The sequence below is a fragment of the Drosophila gunungcola genome (genome assembly GCF_025200985.1).
Source record: "Drosophila gunungcola strain Sukarami chromosome X unlocalized genomic scaffold, Dgunungcola_SK_2 000056F, whole genome shotgun sequence".
NCBI lineage: Eukaryota > Metazoa > Arthropoda > Insecta > Diptera > Drosophilidae > Drosophila > Drosophila gunungcola.
In genome coordinates, this window is record NW_026453195.1 from 471,224 (window position 1) to 491,897 (window position 20,674).

A 20,674-nucleotide genomic window follows, 5' to 3' on the forward strand; every position below is an offset into this window, starting at 1 on the left:
ATAACTTTTTAATTTTGTATATTAAGTGATAAATGTTTCTTTTTACAACAAAAGGACGTTTTAGGAATTTGTTATTTGTTAAAAAAACCTAAAAAATCGGTTTTTGGATCAAAACCTCGAGAAGAAATGGTCAACGGATGGAATGTCATACATCGGCGAATTCGTAATAAAATTTCCAATCAAATGGCATTCGCAGCTAAAATTTTTTCAGATTTTCAAATTTCTGCAAAAAATGATGATGTACCCCCTTACAAAAAAGTCAGAAATTTCGACATAAATAAATTTTTCAAAAAACGTTTTTTAAAATTCGGTTTTTTTGTCAAAACCAAATTAATTGTTTTCAATCGATCAGGGATGGATGGTAAGGTTGCCAGCTGTTCAAAATAGCAACTCCTTTGACTTTATGTCTTATTTCGGCAAAGTTACAACAAAAAGACTTTTCAGAAATAATTATGTTTGAAAAATCGCCAAAAATCGCCAGAAAACACATTAAAAACTTGGTTTTTGTGTCAAAGCCCTGGGAAATAATGGTCAAAATGTGGAATGTCATACACCGTTGAACTCGTAATAAAATTTCCAATCGAATGGCATTCACAGTTAAAATTTTTCAGATTTTCAAATTTCTGCAAAAAATGATGATGTACCCCCTTACAAATAAGTCAGAAATTTCGACATAAATACATTTTTCAAAAAATCGATTTTAAAAAATCGGTTTTTGTTATCAAAACCAAATCAATTGTTCTAATGGATTATGGATGGGTAGTATAGGTCGCCAGCTATCCAAAACAGTCACTCTTGTGGCTATACCTCTAATTTGGGCCAAGTTACAACCAAAGGACGCTTTAGGAATTTTTTGTATTTATACATTTTTAGTATGAAACATTAAGGGTTTTGAGTACGCAATCTCCCGGATTACGGTATAGGGATATGGTTTTGACTTTGGTGCTGTTACTGGTACTAGTACTCGAACCCTATGCCTGGCTTGATGGAAAGGTGATGGAAGGGTGATGGGAGCTTTTGTTCCATGCAGAGGCAATGACGTCGACGGCGTCTGCACACCTGTTTGACATTGCCCATCGGCCCCGCAGAGTGGAGCAGATGAATGGAGGAGTCCGGAGCTCGGAGCACGGAGCACGGAGCATGGAACAAAACCCGATCCGATCCGAGCTGAGCCGAACCGAACCGAAACCGAACCCGATTCGCAACCGATTCGGATTCCGATTCATTGCCGCGCTGCTGCTGATTCTGCTGCTGTTGCTGTTGCAGTTGACACTTTGACCTTATGCAGTTGTGCGTCCAAGTCGGAGTCTGCTTCCGCCCCCTTAAAAAAAAAAAATACATCCCCCCCCACCGAATCCCAGCCAACCCAGCCAATTACGGACCGACCTTCCCATTTATTTTTAGTGCACTTCTAAAAATAAATCGGGGTCAGCTATAGAGAGCCAGAAAACCCAAACCAAATCGAACTGAACAGAAACTTTCACTTGAGCTTCTTGCAGGCGAACACGTTTGCAAATTCAGGAATTTCGATTCCCAGTTGGATTCCAGATGCCAAATAAAACCAGATGCGGTGCAAAGAAACGAGTAGGTGGAATATGGCCAGGAGGTGGCTATATCTTAAGACGGGCTACTATAGTTGTAGCTGCCAGCAAAAAAAAAAAGAGAGGAGCCAAGGAAAAGAATAGAGACACAGCCCGAAAGAAGCGTATTTGTGTTATGCCACATATACATTGTATGGGCGTCTATATAGACTGCTCTATACTATAATACTATGCCATATAGCTGCATACTTGTACCCGTACCCTTACCCGATTATTCGGCGCTATGTGCATGCATGGATTTCGTTCTAATGCCAAACACATCTATATACTATATTCTATACTATATAGTCGTATATAGAGGGCTCATCTGTGTGCAAGATCTGTGGGCGATTCTCTTATAGGAATGCGTCGATTGCCGATTGTTGTTCATGCAAGTGTCTGGCACAAATAGAGGGTTTCCTGAATCAGCACAGCAAAGACGGCTATCTACATATAGATTTAGGTGTTTGGGTAATACTCGGAAATAAAGCGATTTCGTGTTATGCCCCAATTGCTGAGACTGTGATTTTTTAAATAATAAAATGCCTACAGTTTCAGGTGTTTTAATAGTTTTTTTAAACAAGAAGAATAATGCCTAAAGACTGTGTGTTATTTACACACCTTTATATGTGATATTAAAACCCCCTTATTTAAATATTAAATATTTAAAATGTATGTTAAATTTTAAAACTAAAGGTTTGATCTAATTGTTAATTGTTACAATTTTTAATTAACTGCAAATTAATTGTGAAATGTTGAAATAGCTTTTAAATATCTTGGTTTGAAGAAAATCTAACAAGCATTTAAAAATTATTAACATTAAGTCGTTAGAATATACTATAAATTATGATTATAATTAGCGTTAACTTTCAGTAATGAACGCTGATATCTTAAATAGCTACCTGTTAGTCTGCCTCCCTTTTTCCCCATAACAAAAACCAACATCTGTGATTACAGCGATGTAACAATGAGAAGTTTCCGAATTGGATCAATTAAAACGCAACTACCTTTGCATTCAAACCCAAATTGCAATCGCATTGGCCATTTCCCTTTCGAAATCCTCATATGTCTGTCTGTTGCAATTCAGTGTTCGCTTAAGTCATCAAAGTCCGGCCAGATGAATTGCCCCGAATCAGATCGAATTGAATACCAAACTGGACAAAGGGAGCACATTTCCATGGGCCAGGACATTGGGCCAGCGAGCACATGGCCAACTTGGTCCGCTTGACATTTATCTCGTGCATTTGCATTTCAGTATTTTTTGTTGCCATACCGCCACGCCCACTGCCCACTGCCCACTGCCCACCACCCACCACGGCAAATGGGCGGCCCATTGATGACGCTGAAGATTTTCATTCACAAAACTGCAGCATTTCAAGGCAGGCATGGAGTGGCAAACGTCAGCAGTGAATGGAAAAGCCAAAACACCCTCTCGCTCTTCCCTCGGTGAAAATGTGGAAAATTGTGCAGCCCCGCTGGATGTCCTTCGTGGCGGATGTGGATGTGAATGCGGATGCGGATGAGGACGAGGATGGAAAGGCCGGGCGGCGGAGGTTCCTTGGCTAATGAAGACCAATGACGTCCGACGGGCCACAGAGGCACTCGGAAAAAAATGTTAAAGGGAAGATGAAATTAAAGTTAAGAACATTACCCTTGATTTGTGACATGGTCTTTTTGGGGAATTTATTTTAAGAAATATGCTAAGTGATTATTCATAGTCTTTTTATATTACTAAAAATTAAACTCTATATTTTATAGCCCAGCTAATGTAACCCTAGGCAATCAGATTAAAAAATATTGCCCAAAGGAATTGTTTTCTAAATATTATTCACTTTTTTTTATTTTTATGAAAAAATTAAATCTTAAAAGCAAGTTCATATTTGTGGGGAAGTCGGGGAAAAGACGTCGGAAAATGGTGGGGAAATCGGGGCTCCTGATTGACCTCAGCTTATTGGACCATCAATCAATTAGGCGCCATTTTCCTTTCCACGAGCGCATGCACATGGAATCCATAACATATTCCTGCATCACCATCATGTTGCATGTTGCATGGACTGACCTCGCCACTCCCGATGACGTCTGCCGTGGAAACTATGACGTCACTGCCGGAGAAACTAGTGCAAATCCACTACACGCTGCACACGCACACCATCGGTGTGCCCGGCTGTTTGTGTATGTATTTGTGTGTGTGCGCCCACGTCATCAATATGGAGTATGGAAACAAATATTTAAAAAAATAACAGCATAAAAATAGATGCCTGGCTACATAGATATTTTACTGAAAAAGATACGAAATACTTAATCCATGAAGAGGTAAGCATCTTGAGCTGGTTTAAATGGTCTTAAAGATCACTCTTAAATCAATGAAACCACTATTACTGTTAAAAACCAATAAAATATCATATATGTGTATTAATAAAAAACAAATTATTATTATTAATTTTGAAATAAAAATATAACAATTTAAATTTAAATTAAATTAATTTTAGAAAAATGAATAGAAAATAAATTACTTTTATTATTTTAATTTATTGCTAAAAACAAAATAAACAAATTGCTGCGAAATATTGTAATCTGCAATCGATGTTTCTTGTGGCTCTTATTTATAATTTAATATTACTTATGAATAGAACACGTTTTTAGGACCATTTTATTTAAAGACATTTTCAGTTTTAATCATTTTTTTAAAATAAATTTTATTGTTTCGTGATTAACTCAATTTGTGTTATAATGAAACAAACTTTGACTTTGTCATCCAGCTGATTTCATTTTAGATTGAAAAGCTAGCCAAAAGTTTTCATAACTACAGTTAATCCACGCAATAAAAGTAAAATGCATTAGGACAATATAATCCGTTTAGGTGATTTAAATAAATTTGTAATAACTTTGCAAGTTTGTTTCCAAGTTGCGCAGTGTTATTTAAATATTTCGCAGGACTTTGCCGGAGTACCGAAAGCTGACAGCTTCCATGAGTGATAGTACATATATAATGCAAGTACATATAGGATGGAGGATGCAGGATGCAGGATGCAGGATGTGAGTGCCTGTTTGTGCCTGTGTATATGTAAACCTAAATGGGTCAGCAGCAACAAGGGGGGAGTTCGGCGATGTCGACGACGACGACAGCAGCGACAAATAGTTGTCAGGTAGAGCGAACATTACAAGGCCAAGCCCAGAATGGGTGGTTAAAGGGGTACTGGTGGGGTGACAGGGGTGAAAGGGGCGAAAGGGGCGAAAGGCTGCTCTAAGGGGGCTTATGACGTTTGTTTTGTTTTGCTTTGACGCACTCGCAGAAAGTTGACCATCGATGGTTCGCCTTTAACCCCAAACTAAGCTCAAATTCGACCACTTTATTATCGACAAGCTGGATTTGTAAATAATCAAAAATTAAATAGGAAACTTTAAGTTAAGTAAAATCAAAAATGCAAATACAATTTAAAAATGTTTTTCTTTTATTTATTTATTTTATTTTATTATCCTGACGCTACAAGTATAATACATTAATGCGCCAGTCACAATATGTTCACAATTGATTAATAAATACATAGATAAATAGACAAGGATAACTTAAAAACATGATTTAGATGCCTTACTGTACTAATAATGATTTAATAGTTTTTATTTTATTGCAAGTGTTTCTTATTGCTTCTATTTTATTTTAATTAATGGTTTCTATAAATATTTATATGCACTTAATATTTGTATTTATATTTTGTTTTTATTTTTTATTTTAATATTATATGATTATATATTAACAAGATGTTATTTCTTCTTCACAAACCCTTCGATTTGTAACTTTGCAGCCCAGCCCCGCCTTTAATATTTCCTGTTTGCCAAAGACCCAAAAATGAAGCACAATATAAAAGATGTTTTTGAAAAGAAAAACATTGTCAAAATTCATAAATTAAAACAAAAATTGGTTGAGCGCGCAGCGAAATTGTTTTAAATGCTTTGAACGAAAATAAAGGCGAAATAGATTCGTCCAGACATAGCCGAATTGATCAAGTTCCCTACGCAAACGAAAACGATAAAGAAAACGAAAAGGAAAAGGAAAACGAAAACATTTCCCTCAAGCTAACCCACTGCCCTTCCGCAGTCCCCTTTCCATTTTCTCCCCCCTGGAAGCCAAGTTCTAAATTTAAATGGGGAAAAACAAAATAGAAATCATCGAAAACACATTTCGAAATAGAGCTAGAACAAGCCACACAACAACAAGAAACAAAATGAGCAGAGAACAACTAGAAGAGCAAGGAAAAGCAACATTATTTTAAACAATATTTTGTTTTTGCTTTCTGCAGAAAGTTTATAGAATCAGAACATACATATACGCGTCTATGTATATCTAAATTCATATATGATATATATATAGACACGGTTTTGTGATCGAAACGTTTTATTTCTTTCGTTCTTTGCGAAATTTGAAAATTACTTTCGACAAACGTTGCAAGACATTTTGTATACGGTGCGTATGCGTGATTTTCGTTTATTGGGCTGTTGTAGGTGTGTTGCAGCGTCATTCGCAGAGTTTACCATTATAGAATATATATATATGGGATATATATGTGGTGTTGGCCATATTCCGTACCTACATTATATTTAGATTGACGGTGCCAAAGTAATTCAGCTAAAACATTGATATTAACAAGTCGGCGATATGTACGTACAATTCGGCAGGAATTCATTATTCGAAAAGTTTATAGTTATGTCAGCGTACAACATCCAAGATAAATAGCCGAACAACATGAGGGAGATCGTTAAAAGCGCTTTTCTAGATCAAGTCCAAAGTGGCACGGTCCGAAAATGATCATAAATGGAATGATTCCATTGATGGCGAATTACTTACAAGTATGCCCATCTAAAGGATATTACTTCAAGAAGGTCTTTTGAAACTATATGAAGTTATAAAATTAAGTGAATAGAGAAAACATTTTAATTTCTTGAACTTCTGTAGGATTAACATTTCCCTACTTTTGATCAATAAAATTTTTATATGTTTTATGCTTAAAAGGTTTTAAAAACGTCATTGCTTTTCACTCAATACATTATCTTTCAGAGCTATAATTTACAAATATTAACACATATTTTAGGGAATTTCCTTCTATTATTATTCTTCTTTCTTGTCGGGAATTTTAAAGAATATTCACTATTAAACAAATAGTTTTTTAAGGAAAACCATTTTCTACGGCATTATCTTAATTTTACTAAGGAATGCATTTTTATTTAATTGTATTGCTTTTGCATTCATCTGGTTGATTAGACCAGTTGGGAATTCTAAGGGAATGGTAGTGATATTTTGTTTAAGTTTATTGTTAAATCAAAGAAGACATTTTCTTGAGAATCAAAGCGTTTGTGCTTTGTTTGACCTTTTATGCTCAAAAGTCTAGTTCGCTTATTGCCCAGTACTAAGGAAATATTTTCATATTTCGATCAGGGCTGGCAAAACCCGTCGCCGCCTGCAGGCAGGCCCCATCCCTGGCCGCATAATCTTGTAGAGCAACTGCACTGCCATCGCGTAGCCTCCTCCTCCTAACTGGAGCAAAACTTATTTTTATCCATTGCATTGAATTCCAAGCGGCTCCGTTTACACACAGCGCACACACAGACTGCAGATACGAATTTTCGGATACAGATTCTCCAAGCGGTATGATGGGCGTTACGGGCTGCAGTTGAATGGGAAGGGGGAGGGGGAGGGGAAGCGGTACCGGATCGGCATACGATCGGAAATGCTCGGCACCGGCGCCGAACACTTTTCGGTATCCATTTCGATTTTGGGCTCTGTCAGTTTGGCGGGTGCTATTTTTGGACCTCACGCCCAGATACATAACCCCGCCCCCCCCGAACCACTCTCGGCCGCTCTCGCCGTCTCGCTCCCGCACGTTCGTGAATAACGGTGGGCAGGTGGGCGGTATTCTGGTACGCAACGATACCGAAACGATCCGAATCCGAATCCGTATCTGTATCCGTTGCTTGGCTGGCCGCTAGAATATAGTCTGCCGTGGATCGTCGGACCGTTCAGTCTTTTTGTGTCGTTCAGTATCATCCGATTCGTGTGATCGACAGCACAGCCGAATTTTTTTTCTTTTTTTTCTAATTCCTTGAAGGTGAGTGCTTGAAGCGGAGCAACATCCAAAATGACAAAAAAATGAGAAAAAATGAGAAAAGGAAAAACATCATCGATAACAAATAACAATGCAAGATCAACAGCAAAAAGGAACAAAAAACGAAAACTTCAAAATGCAAATTGCAAATTGCAAAAAGAAAAACAAGTGTGCACTAATCCTTTCTCATACGATATATATGCATATATCTAGACCTGACCTGAAAAACGTGTGCGTGTTTCCCAGAGGAGGATTCTACCCTTTTTTTTTGCCAAACAATTTTTTTGATATTTTTTTAAAGTGACAAAGTTTACGAGTGTTTACAAGACAATTCAACGAATAACATTTGCAACACTATTTTGACTTGAGTTTTTTGAACAATTTTTTTTTTGTATTGGCTTGCCAATTATGTAAGAAGTTGCAGTGTGTGTATGTGCGTGTGTGCGTGCGTGTGTGTGCGTGCTGAAAGCTAAAAATGTATTGCACAGAAAGAAGATCCATTTCGAAAAAGCTTAAAATGCTGAGAAAGTGCCTGAAAATAGAACGAAGGGAGAATAAAAAATCCCAAGAGAGAAAAACAATACACACACATGCCAAACACACTCACACACACACACACACACACTCAAAAACATACACATAGAGAAACAAACGCACATATCGTCGATATAAAAATATCTGGATAAATACTCTCCGCACTTTTGGATTACTATTCGATTTGAATTTCGCTTTTCCAATTTCATTTTTTTTTTTGCCGTGAACACATAAACAAATTGTGCGGCGAATCATAAATAGCTGCCATATTTCTCGCATCCGAAATTCGTGTATCTATCAACAGGTTTATTTTTAACACAGACAGATACTAGATACAACAGAAGCCATCTCATTCGCTCTTACTCTGAGATCTATGCTAAATGGAGACCGAGACTTGTACTATGCTTAAATTTGTTCTGCATTTCTCTCGGTGTGTATGTGTGTGTGTGCATATCCGAAGGTCGTCGTTGTCAGAACATTTTCACGCCTTACCTTCGCAAAGGTGCGCAAAGACAAGTCGAATTCTTGGGGCTAAATATACGCCTAGGCCCCTAGCTTTTCGTTCTATTAAGCCATATGGTTTTGGCATTTTGCTTTCTACATTTTAGAGGCAATTAATTATGCTTTATTTCGTAACTTCCGAGCTACAAGTTTGCTAAGGTTTGCTTGGCTTGTTCTAAAATGATTAAGAAATACTTGGGGAAGCTATTTCTGTGTAATTAAAAAAACAACTTTTAATAACAAGCCGAATCTTCACAGTAATATACTGTCTTTCTATTTTGTAATAGTATTAATAAGGTTTTGAATCTCTTATTTAATTCAGCTACAAATTGTTTAAATTGACTTGTGGAACCACTTTCAAAAAGATTAATTAGCAATCTAAAGCTAATAATTCATATTTTTAAAAAAATCTTTCATTATTCCCACTTACGTGGGAATACTTCCATAAAAAACAAAACAAATAAAGATTATTATTTGTTTCAAAGAATGTACAAATTACTACCTTTCAACATATTGTGGAAAACTTTCCATCAACAAGATCAGCTGGCTGAGCTCGCTCAGTTAAGAGGACCCGCTTACTTCTCTTCACTCGATTTCTTGGCACTCACTTGAAATTGGATATCGATGAGAGAAAGCAAAAAAAAAAAAAACTTTGCAATATCGTGGTCTTTTTCTAGCAGGCAAACGCCCACGCCAAAGTAAATGTGCGAAAGAAAAGCTATCGAACATAGAAAGAGAGAGAGAGAGAGAGAAAGAGTGCGGGAAAATGAGTGTATTGCTGGGGTTGCCCCCCATATACGGCATGGCCCAATGCTGCGTATACGTAATATGCGGCATATGCTAGCATCATTGCGCATACGCACTGTGGGCCCCTGGTGAGATCGTAGGCGTGAGAGAGTGTGAGAGCGACTGATTTTTGGAACATATATATACAAATATATATATATATATATATATATATATATATATATATATAAACACATATATATACACATATGTATATCGGCGTCTATACCCATAGACGTGTATATATAGGACAATCGGAATGATGTCATCGAACATTTCCATTCACTATTCACCATTCACCTCCAGCTCCAGTTCCAGTTCCTTGAGTTCACCTCTCGATTTCTTTTCCCTTTTTTGCAGTAACCAAAAACACAAATCAAAATGGCTGATGATGAGGTGAGGTGAGTATCGTTGATGGACCTCTATCCAAACGCTTTGATCTATGGTGGATTAACCTTTGACCTCCTTCCGCAGTTAACTATTTATTGGGCATTTATCGCACGCACTGCTACTGGAAATGGATGAGATTTGGACGGGACTACCCTTGACTGGACGTGGCTAAAGGTAAGCAGATTCCCCAAAAGATCCCAAAGCTTATACTTGCCGCCCCCACTTTGAACAACCATGCAACCCAAGCCAAATTGCCTTTCTCTTGCTTTCACAGGATCGCTGCGATTTTCGACCCCCCCTTAGAGTCCCAGCCACATTTCTTCCTTTCGCTTAAGGAGCACAGATAATGATAACTGTCAAGTCTAAATGCAAAAACTATGTCTGTTATCGTTAGTGTGTGTCTATGTCTCTGTGCTTTTTGCTGTCCCTCATTGTTATACGTTTGTTTGTGCTTGGAGAAAGTCGTAGTCTTCAGAATTAATCCAAAGTTACATCTGAAGTTGAGATATCATCATTTAATCAATTCATTGATTCACTTATTATAAATGATAATGAAAACACTTTAAAGTAAACTTTTTACTTGTCATGTTTATAACATATTGTATACATTGAAATACAAATTTTTTTGAATTATCAATAATTTTTAGTTACTTAATAGACAAATACTTCTTATTTTCTTAGTAATTTAAATTTAATTCGGTTGTCAAAGTTGTGCTAAATTACTTTTGAATATGAGATTTGTTAGCATTTAATTGGCAACTAAATGAAAAGTAATTAGTAATTTTATAAGTAACTTAATGATGGATAGTTTAATCCTTAAGCTACATTTTCTCCAGGACAGACCAACGCCTTTGCCTCTATGAACCCAATTTAATTGTGAATCCTTTGCTTTAATTTCAGAAAAAGGCAGCAGCTCCGGCCGCGGCACCGGCAGCGGCACCGGCAGCGGCGGCCAAACCGGCGGCCGCGGCACCAGCGGCAGCGGCGGCCAAGCCGGGAGCGGCTCCGGCGGCCAATGGCAAGGCAGCCGCCGCCGCTCCCGCCGCCCCCGCCGGTCCGCCCAAGGATCCCAACGACCCCAAAGTGAAGGCCGAGGAGGTACACTTGTGTACGTGTGTGCCCGTTTAGCTCCACGTCCACGTCTACGTCTACGTTCAAGTTCTGTGCTGTGCTGTGCTGTGCCGTGCTATATAGTGTTATGTCCAGTTATGGAGATGTGGTGGGCTGACCATGCTAACTTACGGATTGTGTCTTTGATTTGCAGGCTAAGAAGGCTAAACAGGCTGAGATCGAGCGCAAGCGTGCTGAGGTGCGCAAGCGCATGGAGGAAGCCTCCAAGGCCAAGAAGGCCAAGAAGGGTTTCATGACCCCAGAGAGGAAGAAGAAACTCAGGGTAAGTAAGGGGTTTTTGTTCTAGTGTGGGATCACGTGCTAAAACCGCTATAACTCCAATCCACAGTTGCTGCTGCGTAAGAAAGCCGCTGAGGAGCTGAAGAAGGAACAGGAACGCAAAGCGGCTGAACGTAGACGCATCATTGAAGAACGTTGCGGCAGTCCCAGGAATCTCAGCGATGCCAGCGAAGGTGAGTAGCCTCGGTCCTCGAATCGAGACTGGTCTGCTCAAAATCCCGAGATGGGGTGCATGGAAATCCCGGTTCTCTCTCGGGGTTTCCTCGCACCTTCAACGGGCACAGGCATATGAATATGAATAAAAAACGTATAAAGGAGATAAATGAAATCAATCAGTAAACCAGACGGGCGGATTTTATATCCGCTTTGTCGAGAAACGATAAAACAAAATCGATAACCAAAAGTTGAACAATTGTCATCTATCGCATACATACATACATACATACAAACAACATACCCACACCAACACGGATAAACAATGCATAAAAACCACACACACACAGACACTTACACACACACACACACACACACATACATACAATAATCGCAGGATAACCGATAACCGATAACCTCCGACCTCCCATATCGGATCTCGACGTCGCAGAGGAACCATTGTCTTATAACCATAGCCTGAAAAAGGACCACTGTGTGCAACATGTATCTAAATGTGTCTCTATCTCTATCTCTCTTTTGCCGCACCCATGTCCGTTTTATATCCAATCGATCCAAACACACACACCCCAATCCACCACTCCAACACAACCAACACAACCAACACCCCATACCAACTCCGAACCACTCCGATACAAAAAAACCCCATTGTGAACAGACACACTCAAATCTCTGATCAAGCAACACTATGACAGGATTAATAAATTGGAGGACCAGAAATATGATCTTGAGTATGTTGTTAAACGCAAGGATGTTGAGGTACACGAACAACACCAACTTTATATACGCCACCTAAATACGCCTAAGTCTATCCTCGATCAAAATCAAAAGTTAACAACTACGCTTAACAACTACAACAATAAACACCTTCTGTCAGCTATCTCTTTCTATATATCTAAAATACTATCTCACTCTCAATCTATTACTTTTACTGTTTACTGTATAATACACTCTCTTATATATGTTCGTGAAAAGTGTTATTTGCCCAGGCACTAAAAACTGTACAGAAACTCAATAGCTATATAGCTCTAAAGCTCCGTATACTCACCCGATTAATGCAGGTCTCTTTCTATATGTCCCTCCAGTGAGGATGATGTCTGTTTATCCATGGAAGTATAGGTCTCATACCTCGAGTAGTTTAGTTTCACACAAAAACACACTCACACTCCCACTCCCACAAAAAAGAACAACAAACAAAAAAAAAAACACAACAAACACTTAAACACCTATCCAGATCGAACCGTTTTGATAACCACACTACGTTCCGCAGATACAATTCAGGGTGTCTGTAAGGACTACAACAGTAAGATACTGAAACTGGAGTCCGAAAAGTACGATCTCGAGTACGAAGTAGCCAGAAAGGATTTTGAGGCAAGCAGCTCCGGTTTCCAATAGTTTCAATCTCTCGCAGATCGTAGAACTTGTCGATAACTCTATATATACTTCACTAGCCGAGGCAGCAACACAATCAGCCCAAAAATATATGCAAATATTTCGGAGCTATATATACACTAGTGTGTGTGTCCGGCGGACAAAAACAAAAAAAAAAAAAAAAAACCAAAGCACTTTGTAGAAACCGTAGTTAACAACTTGTATTTTTCGAAACTCCTTTTTTCTTTTTGGGAGAGAGCTTTGCAAACGAGGCCCCCACAAAACCATCGCGGTGTTTTGCGCACCCGAAAATCGTATATACCATATAGAAAGTAGAGCCCTAGTCAACGCAGCTAACCCGTAACATAAGAGCTTCTAGATCGTTCCCAAAATATCGGAAAGATCGAATTAACCACGCAGCCTTTAATTACTAACAACCCAAGCCGAGTGCAACAAATGCTGACAATACCTTTTTTGATGTCACCGTATTTGTGCGATTTTTTGCTTTTTGCGGCTTTAGCTATAAGCTTTTTGTGGCTACAAGTTTTTTGGCTTTACATTGTAGCGAAAAACACAAGTACTATTTTTGCATTTTTGGATTTTTGTGAAAGCTTCTACTAACACACCAAACGAAAGAATATTGATAAATGAAACGAAACGGTTAGAGGTAGAGAAGTGCAGCCTACTCCTAGTGTGACCAGAGCTCAGGTCAACCACGTACAGTCATCCCAGAAAGTACAGTCACGCACAAAGAAAACAACAGAAGACACTGACACTTTTACAGACACTTCATGTTGCACCAAGAAACGAATACACAACACTGTCTTACATTTAGAACATCAGTAGGTGATAAAGACCGAGTTCAATCTATAACTTTTTATTAATCAAATCTTAATCTAATCCTTCTTTTTCTCGAAAACGCGCCAAACAATCAATCGAACAATCAAACAAACAAAAAACAAACAAACCCAAATCGAAACAAACAATTTAATGCGTCGTTGTCGTCGTCTTAATCTTTCTCTCTTTCTTTCTCTCTCTTTTGCTATCTCTTTTTACTATATCCCTCTCTGTAACTTTACCTTTAACTATATATGTCACTGTCTTTTCTTCCATGTCACTCCTTTTCTCTTCCCCTCTATTTTTCTCAATATCTGTCCTTTCCAAATCTTTTACTCTATATCTTTATCTCTATATCTATTCTTTGATCCGTAACACTTACACACACACACTTACAAAACAACAAACAAACACCAATACCAACACACCCACAATGACACACTCGCAAACACCAATACAAAACGAACTTTGTTGTAACGTCTTCTCAAAAACGTCGAACGTTTACCGTTTCGTAACCGCTACTGTTACCGCTACCGTTACCGTTACCGTTTACCGCAGCCGAACTGCAAACAATATGCAAACAATATTGGCAACGCGTTTACGATTTGGAGGGCGATAAGTTTGATTTAGAACACGTGCAGAAAGTCAAGGCCCAAGAGGTAAATTCCCCAAAGATTTACAAAGTTTTGCCATGCACCCAAAAAAAAAACAAAAAACGAATACAAAAATAAAAACCAAAATCGAATGTTTTTTTCTTACTTTCTTATCAAGCCAAAAAAAAGATATTTACATATATATAAATCGATTATTAATCATAACTCTACTTTACAATTATGCCCTTGATTTAATTATTTGATTTCATTTCTAAATATTTCCTAATCATATTTTTAGTTTTTACTGCGATACTTCTGTTCGTTTACCTAATTTTGATATTGTTTTAACTGCGCTAAACTACAGAACAAAAACCAAATCAGAGAGATCTTCTCGCATCGGCGCGTGCTTCAAACAGTCCGGATTTGGGGGGAAATAGTTCCCGGGCCGCCCGTGTACATAGTCTATCCGTCCGGATCCGGGAACTGTCTAACCCCGCCGAACCCCCCAAGCCAGGTCTTCGGTCCGCCGGAGGGGAAGCTTGTAGGAAAATCAATAAGGAAAAACTTTTATTAATTGTGAAACCCGAATAATAAGTCTCAGCTAAACGTTAAGCCCATGGAAATCACGCGAACCCAATAAGCCAATAACGTAAACCGTAACGATCGCTTCCGTTCCGTTCCGCTCCGATTTGTTCCGTTCCGAAACAGTACAAAAATCCAAGCCAAAAAAATCAAAGAATGAAAACTCATCGAACACATAACATCTAATGAAGCTGCGAAACAACAAACGATATGATATCGATAACCATTATTGCGATAAACCAAAAGAAAACTCTATAAACAGTAAATTCAATCATAACTACTTTTAGTCATACCTAGATTTAGAACTTTACCAAACGTCCAACGTCGATTAAAAGTTTAAGCCAAAACCAAAACCAAATCCCGAAAAAATAAAATATTTTTGCAGGCGAATTGCAAGAGATTTGCGAAGAGTATTACGAGCGTATGTATATTTGTGAAGGCCAGAAATGGGATCTGGAATACGAAGTCAGGAAAAAAGACTGGGAGGTACTGCAACAATTTCAATTAAAATTTTCAAATCGTTCTCAATCAATCAATCAATGTCAAAACTCTGAATACAAAAGAACAACCAACCAAACAAAAAAATAATAAAACCAACTCACCCAAGACAGAATGCAACAAAATTGTATCAAAACTAAAATCTGAATTGATTATCTAAAGTATTCATTTGAGTTCTAGTATCATGTTCGTTTCCGTTCCGTTCAGTTCCGTTGATTCTTTCTTACTTGTTGAATGCGCATCTCAAAAACATGTCTCTTAGTTTGTATCTGTTTAACTTGACTGTTTCACAAAACAACAACCACTCGTGCTCCCCCCGCCCGTATATATATACAGAAGCATATATGTGGGTGTGGGTGAGAGCACACATCAGTGACTATTATTCGTACTACTCCCTATGTTCGATTTCAATTTCGAGTTCCTAATGCCGTTGTTACTTACGTTTAACTCCAAAACTCAAGACGGAAACACGAATAAGCTGAGAGGATTGCCAACCAGACCAGACCAGACCAGTCAATCGTTATCGAATCTATCGAGAAATCTACTCAACTCAATGTGTCGTGTCCAGTGAGGTTATGTCCGAACGTTTAGTGAGGTTAAGTCCGCTACCAAGCACACGAACAAATATGTCACATAGCACCTCCTCACTTCCTTCTTGCAAAAATATCAAATTAACTGGCAATCCAAGTATGCTCATCAGTCACACTACACCCCAGACAACAAGAACAACAACCAATCATAAAACAACAACAAGAAACAAGCAACAACAATGTAGTATTAGTAAATTGCACAACAACAACAACAGCAAGATAACTAGTTTGTTGCACCATTTGTGAATTTTGTTTTGTGTGTGTGTTATTTCTCTTTTTCTTAACTGTAACCAAAAAAAAATTTGTTTGTGCCGCTGTCGACGCGTTACCGCCATTACTCAACAGCACCACAGTCTGTGCGTCCGGTCCACAAACACAATTACAATTTAAAATTTAAAAGCACAAAAGCATACAAGCACACTAGCACAAAAGCACACGACCACAAGTGAAAAATAAAAAGTACAGTCACGCTCACACGAAACGCAACGCAACGCACGCAAGCACGCAACATTTTGCATGCAGCACATACAAAAATCAGTTTAAAAATATACACCGAAAAGACCGACAAGCAACAGCCAAGAACCTTTCCCGATCAGCCACGCCCTCTACTGTCCACCGCCCACCAAGCCACCGCACTTCATTGTAAATAATGTTTGTGTAAATTTTTCCCATTGCCGCTCACACTCTGTCAATCTCTGTCTCTCTCTATCTATCTCTGTCTTTCTGTCACTTTTTTTCTGTGTTTCTATTACTCTCATGTCCGCGAAAAGCCACAAAAAAAGAAACGAAAAGCAAAGCAAAGCTAAGAAGAACTGAGTTCCATGTTGAAGAGCATAAAAGCCAAGCGTCGATTACTTCTCGATTGAATCAGTTAATGCTAGACCACTAAACGTGAAATACCGATTACCGATACCGATTACCGTTACACGAACCCGCCAAAAATGCCAAATGAAACGCGCAGCCGAACAAACAAATCAAAAGAAAGAGAAACAAGAAACAAGAAAGCAAAGCAAAGCAGGAAAAGCAACACAAAACAAAATAACGAAGGGAGCAAGCAGAGGAGGCTGTTATTAGCGATTCGATAACGATTACGATAACGATATATACGAATACCGTTAAGCAGTACCTCAGCCCAGTCGCCCAATTGGGTTTTAAGTTTGAGTTTCAGTTTCAGTCGTTTCAGTTTCAGTTCCATTTCCATTGCAGTTGCAGTCAGGCCAACGTCGCTCGTTTCGTCTCACTCACTCCGAATCCGACTATCTATATCTCTGTCTCTCTCACTTGATCACTTTGACTATCTGTCTCTGTCTAGTGTATATATGTATAAACGAACAATACTCTCTATAAAACTACAAATAAAGCATTAAAGCAAAAGCAATCGACATTTGGATGTTATGCTGTTCAATCAACAAGAGGCGCGAGCTGAATATAAATATGAAAAGCGCCAATCTATTGAACCACCAAACCGCAACCACCAATACCCTCGTCTCGCTCCCACTAGGCAGTTTAGACCGCAGAGAACTTGGCTCGCCCGCTCGCTCGCTTACTCGCTCTATCGCACTCACTCACCCACGCACGCCAGCACGCCCTAGTATTAGCACTTAGAACTTAGCATTACGCCTTAGTGGTAGTGCCAATGGTAGAGTATGCACTATACGTCTGCAACCCATGTTTCCTGTTTCCTATGCATGCCTAGCCTAAAAAAAACGCCCATCGAAAGGAAAGAGCTCGAATCTTTCAGCATTTTGATTTTGATAGTTGCCCGCCCGTAGCTGTAGCTATATGTGTCGATAGACCGATTGACAATAGTCGATGAACTCGTACTAATCGCGTAACCTCTCTCTTCCCAACTCTCTCTTCAAATCTTGCGTTTGACCGCAGATCAACGATCTCAATGCCCAAGTTAACGATCTTCGCGGCAAATTGTAAGTACTATCGAAATAATCGATAGAAAATCGATTATTAATCGACTGTTTTTACTTTTATTACCCATAGCGTCAAGCCAGCCTTGAAGAAGGTCTCCAAATACGAAAACAAATTCGCCAAGCTGCAGAAGAAGGCCGCTGAGTTCAACTTCCGCAACCAGCTCAAGGTGGTGAAGAAGAAGGAGTTCACGCTGGAGGAGGAGGAGAAGGAGGTAAGTGGGCATCATCATTCTGGGCATCTACGGGAATCTCTTACCTATAATATCTCTACTCGACGATGATCTTCTATCTATCTCTTCTGTGACGTTTAGAAAAAGATAAAAGATGCCGCTGTGCTAAAGCAAGCCAAAAAGTGTAAGAACCTGAGTGTGTGCGTGTGTCCCAGATATCCTTCTGTTTGTATTGAGCACCTGAGTGCACCCACTCTATATCTTTCTCTCTATATCTATTGTCGCACTCTGATCTGTCCTTGTCTTTCTACGATTGGTAGCTGTCTATAGTCAGTAGTTATAGTCAAACACTTTTTCTCCAAATTATCACACACACCATAAATGAAAAAATCCATAGATTTATTTGATATGCAACGAGGTCAATTTGATCTTTGTTTTTTTAAAATCACTTACCAGTCAAATATTAAATCTTTGCTGTCTCAAAAATTGATCGATCGATGGATCAAATTGACCATCATACCATATCATAGTCTTTCGGAGCACACACACACGTCACTTGTATATGTAGATCACAATGTAGTTTATAGTGTCGGCACCGAGTATCCGCATCCAGATGTTGTATGTGGCCATTCTATTGTGATTATCCAACTAATGCCGATTCGTTTTCTCCTCTATTCCGTCATGATATCAACCAATCCACCACCAATCCTGGTTCCTGATTCTGGATGAGCAGAAGAAACCCGACTGGTCCAAGGGCAAGCCCGGAGATGCCAAGGTGAAGGAGGAGGTTGAGGCCGAAGCTTAAGTGTCCACACGTCCACTAGTGTCCACTGACCCGTGACTCCCGCCCTAAACAATAATTGAAATTATTTACAACAATTATCTGAAGCAATACAATTTATATAAATCTATTAATATATATATCTACAAAAATATATATGCATGTATATATCTCGCCATATATATGTGTCCACAATGGATTTGATCAGAAATTAAGTCAATAAACAACAACAGCAAAAACTTAAACAACTCAAAATCAAAATCAAACTCAGACTCAAACTCAAAAACTCAACTGCTACAAATAATTCAGATCAACGATTCAAAACAACAACCAAACATCTGAACACCTTGATGAATTATTGATTATATTTCATTATTTACAAATTATATTTTTTAATGTAAATTAAATTAAATTACAAAAAAAAAAAAAAGAAACAAACAGACAGAGTCTCGCACATTATTTCTATCTCTCTATATTTTAATTTTCTTTCGGCACTAAAAAACCATAATTAGCACACGAACATTAACACGGGGAGGGATTTCAAGGAACTGAACTTTTCTAGTAGAAAAAAAAGCCCAAGGAATCGTTATATTATGAATTATTTTCGTATACAAAAAGCAATTTTGACACTCAAATTTATTTGTAAATTAAAATTAGCATATTTTGATATTCTTCTTATTTATTCTTGCAATTTGAAATCATGGCAGCAGCATGTGTGACGATATTATTAAATTCATATCATTGAATTCGTAGGATTTTGCATCATTTTCCGTACGAGTCCGTATATCCAGATAGTATCGACTATAAGTTACCCTGTTTGGAAAACATTTGCATCAAAGATTTGTAGATTCGGTCAACCTATTTATTTATAGACAATGAGCACATTAATATGTGTACATTAAGATCATATCCATGTCATATATCATATACCATATCATGTGCTGTAAATTTCGACCTTTTGGAATATAAAATGTGAATATGAAGCAATTTTGTAATAGTATCTAAACCTTAAAGCTGTAATCTTAACAGTTCCTGACTTTGTTGGCCTAAAAAGTTCAGGTATACAGCCCAACAATATTTCCCTTAGTTCAACATAACCAGAGATTCGAGTGTTTGCCTTCAATTGATTGAAATATTATCCCAGACAGTAAATATTCTCTAGTTAAATCAAATACCGAATCCCACTGCATTAACTTTAGGGCATGTCAAATACTGTGCACAATCTCGCATTAAATCGAATAATAACTCCGCTCTTACGGTGTAATTCAATTACAAATATTTCACAATAAATTATCACCAATGACTGAATGCAGTCTGCCCCCACGTCCTCATATTGACCGGGCTATAATAATTGGATGCATTTCCGGGTAACCCTGGGAACTGGGGCTGAATATCTACGCATATGCCCCATGGTCAAGAGCGATTCATTCGTATTTAATTCGATTTAATCAAAAATATGAAATGCACTATAAAAATAATCAAAACAAATACGACTGGACAACAATATTATCGCATCCCATATTTGGCTTGTATTTTTGGCCTTGACATGCTTGTGGTTCAGCCGGATGAAATGCATTTAATTGGGTTTCACGAAACTGGGTGCTACTAATTTATACTAATAGGGTTGCTATTTTTGCATTTCACAATTGAATGTTTTTAATAAGTGGGCAATGGAGAAGTACAATATTGACCGATAATATACAAATAAAATGCTCAAAAGTCAAGGCAAGGAGCAAGAACTTGAAGTAAACCATAATTTCAATGGTTTGAGATAACACTAAACAAGTTCTGAGTAAGCTATTTGAAAAACTTTTGCTTTTCCTTGCCTTCGATACAGCAGATTCTGAAATGCTCCAA

General features: G+C 38.2%; 1 protein-coding gene across 11 annotated transcripts; it reads left to right on the forward strand.

The window, feature by feature from the left end:
• The first annotated feature begins 7,523 nt into the window (after nucleotides 1–7,523).
• Nucleotides 7,524–19,065, forward strand: LOC128261110 (troponin I). Of its 11 annotated transcripts, XM_052994579.1 has the most exons (10): nucleotides 7,524–7,681; nucleotides 9,860–9,895; nucleotides 10,790–10,987; nucleotides 11,154–11,282; nucleotides 11,349–11,472; nucleotides 15,239–15,339; nucleotides 17,823–17,866; nucleotides 17,937–18,078; nucleotides 18,178–18,220; nucleotides 18,770–19,065. In XM_052994579.1, coding segments are annotated over exons 2-10 (798 nt in total). In that variant the 5' UTR covers nucleotides 7,524–7,681; nucleotides 9,860–9,880; the 3' UTR covers nucleotides 18,772–19,065. The 11 variants fall into 11 exon arrangements, with proteins under 11 accessions (XP_052850539.1, XP_052850538.1, XP_052850537.1 ...); XM_052994578.1 differs by lacking the exons at nucleotides 15,239–15,339; nucleotides 18,178–18,220 and adding an exon at nucleotides 12,741–12,841; XM_052994577.1 differs by lacking the exons at nucleotides 15,239–15,339; nucleotides 18,178–18,220 and adding an exon at nucleotides 14,237–14,337.
• Nucleotides 19,066–20,674: the final 1,609 nt, after the last annotated feature.

Excerpts from the sequence above, each read along its gene's own strand:
- LOC128261110 (XM_052994578.1), top strand. Across the intron at positions 12,842-17,822 it reads TAGCCAGAAAGGATTTTGAG|ATCAACGATCTCAATGCCCA; the intron begins GCAAGCAGCTCC and ends GTTTGACCGCAG. Across the intron at positions 17,867-17,936 it reads AACGATCTTCGCGGCAAATT|CGTCAAGCCAGCCTTGAAGA; the intron begins GTAAGTACTATC and ends TATTACCCATAG.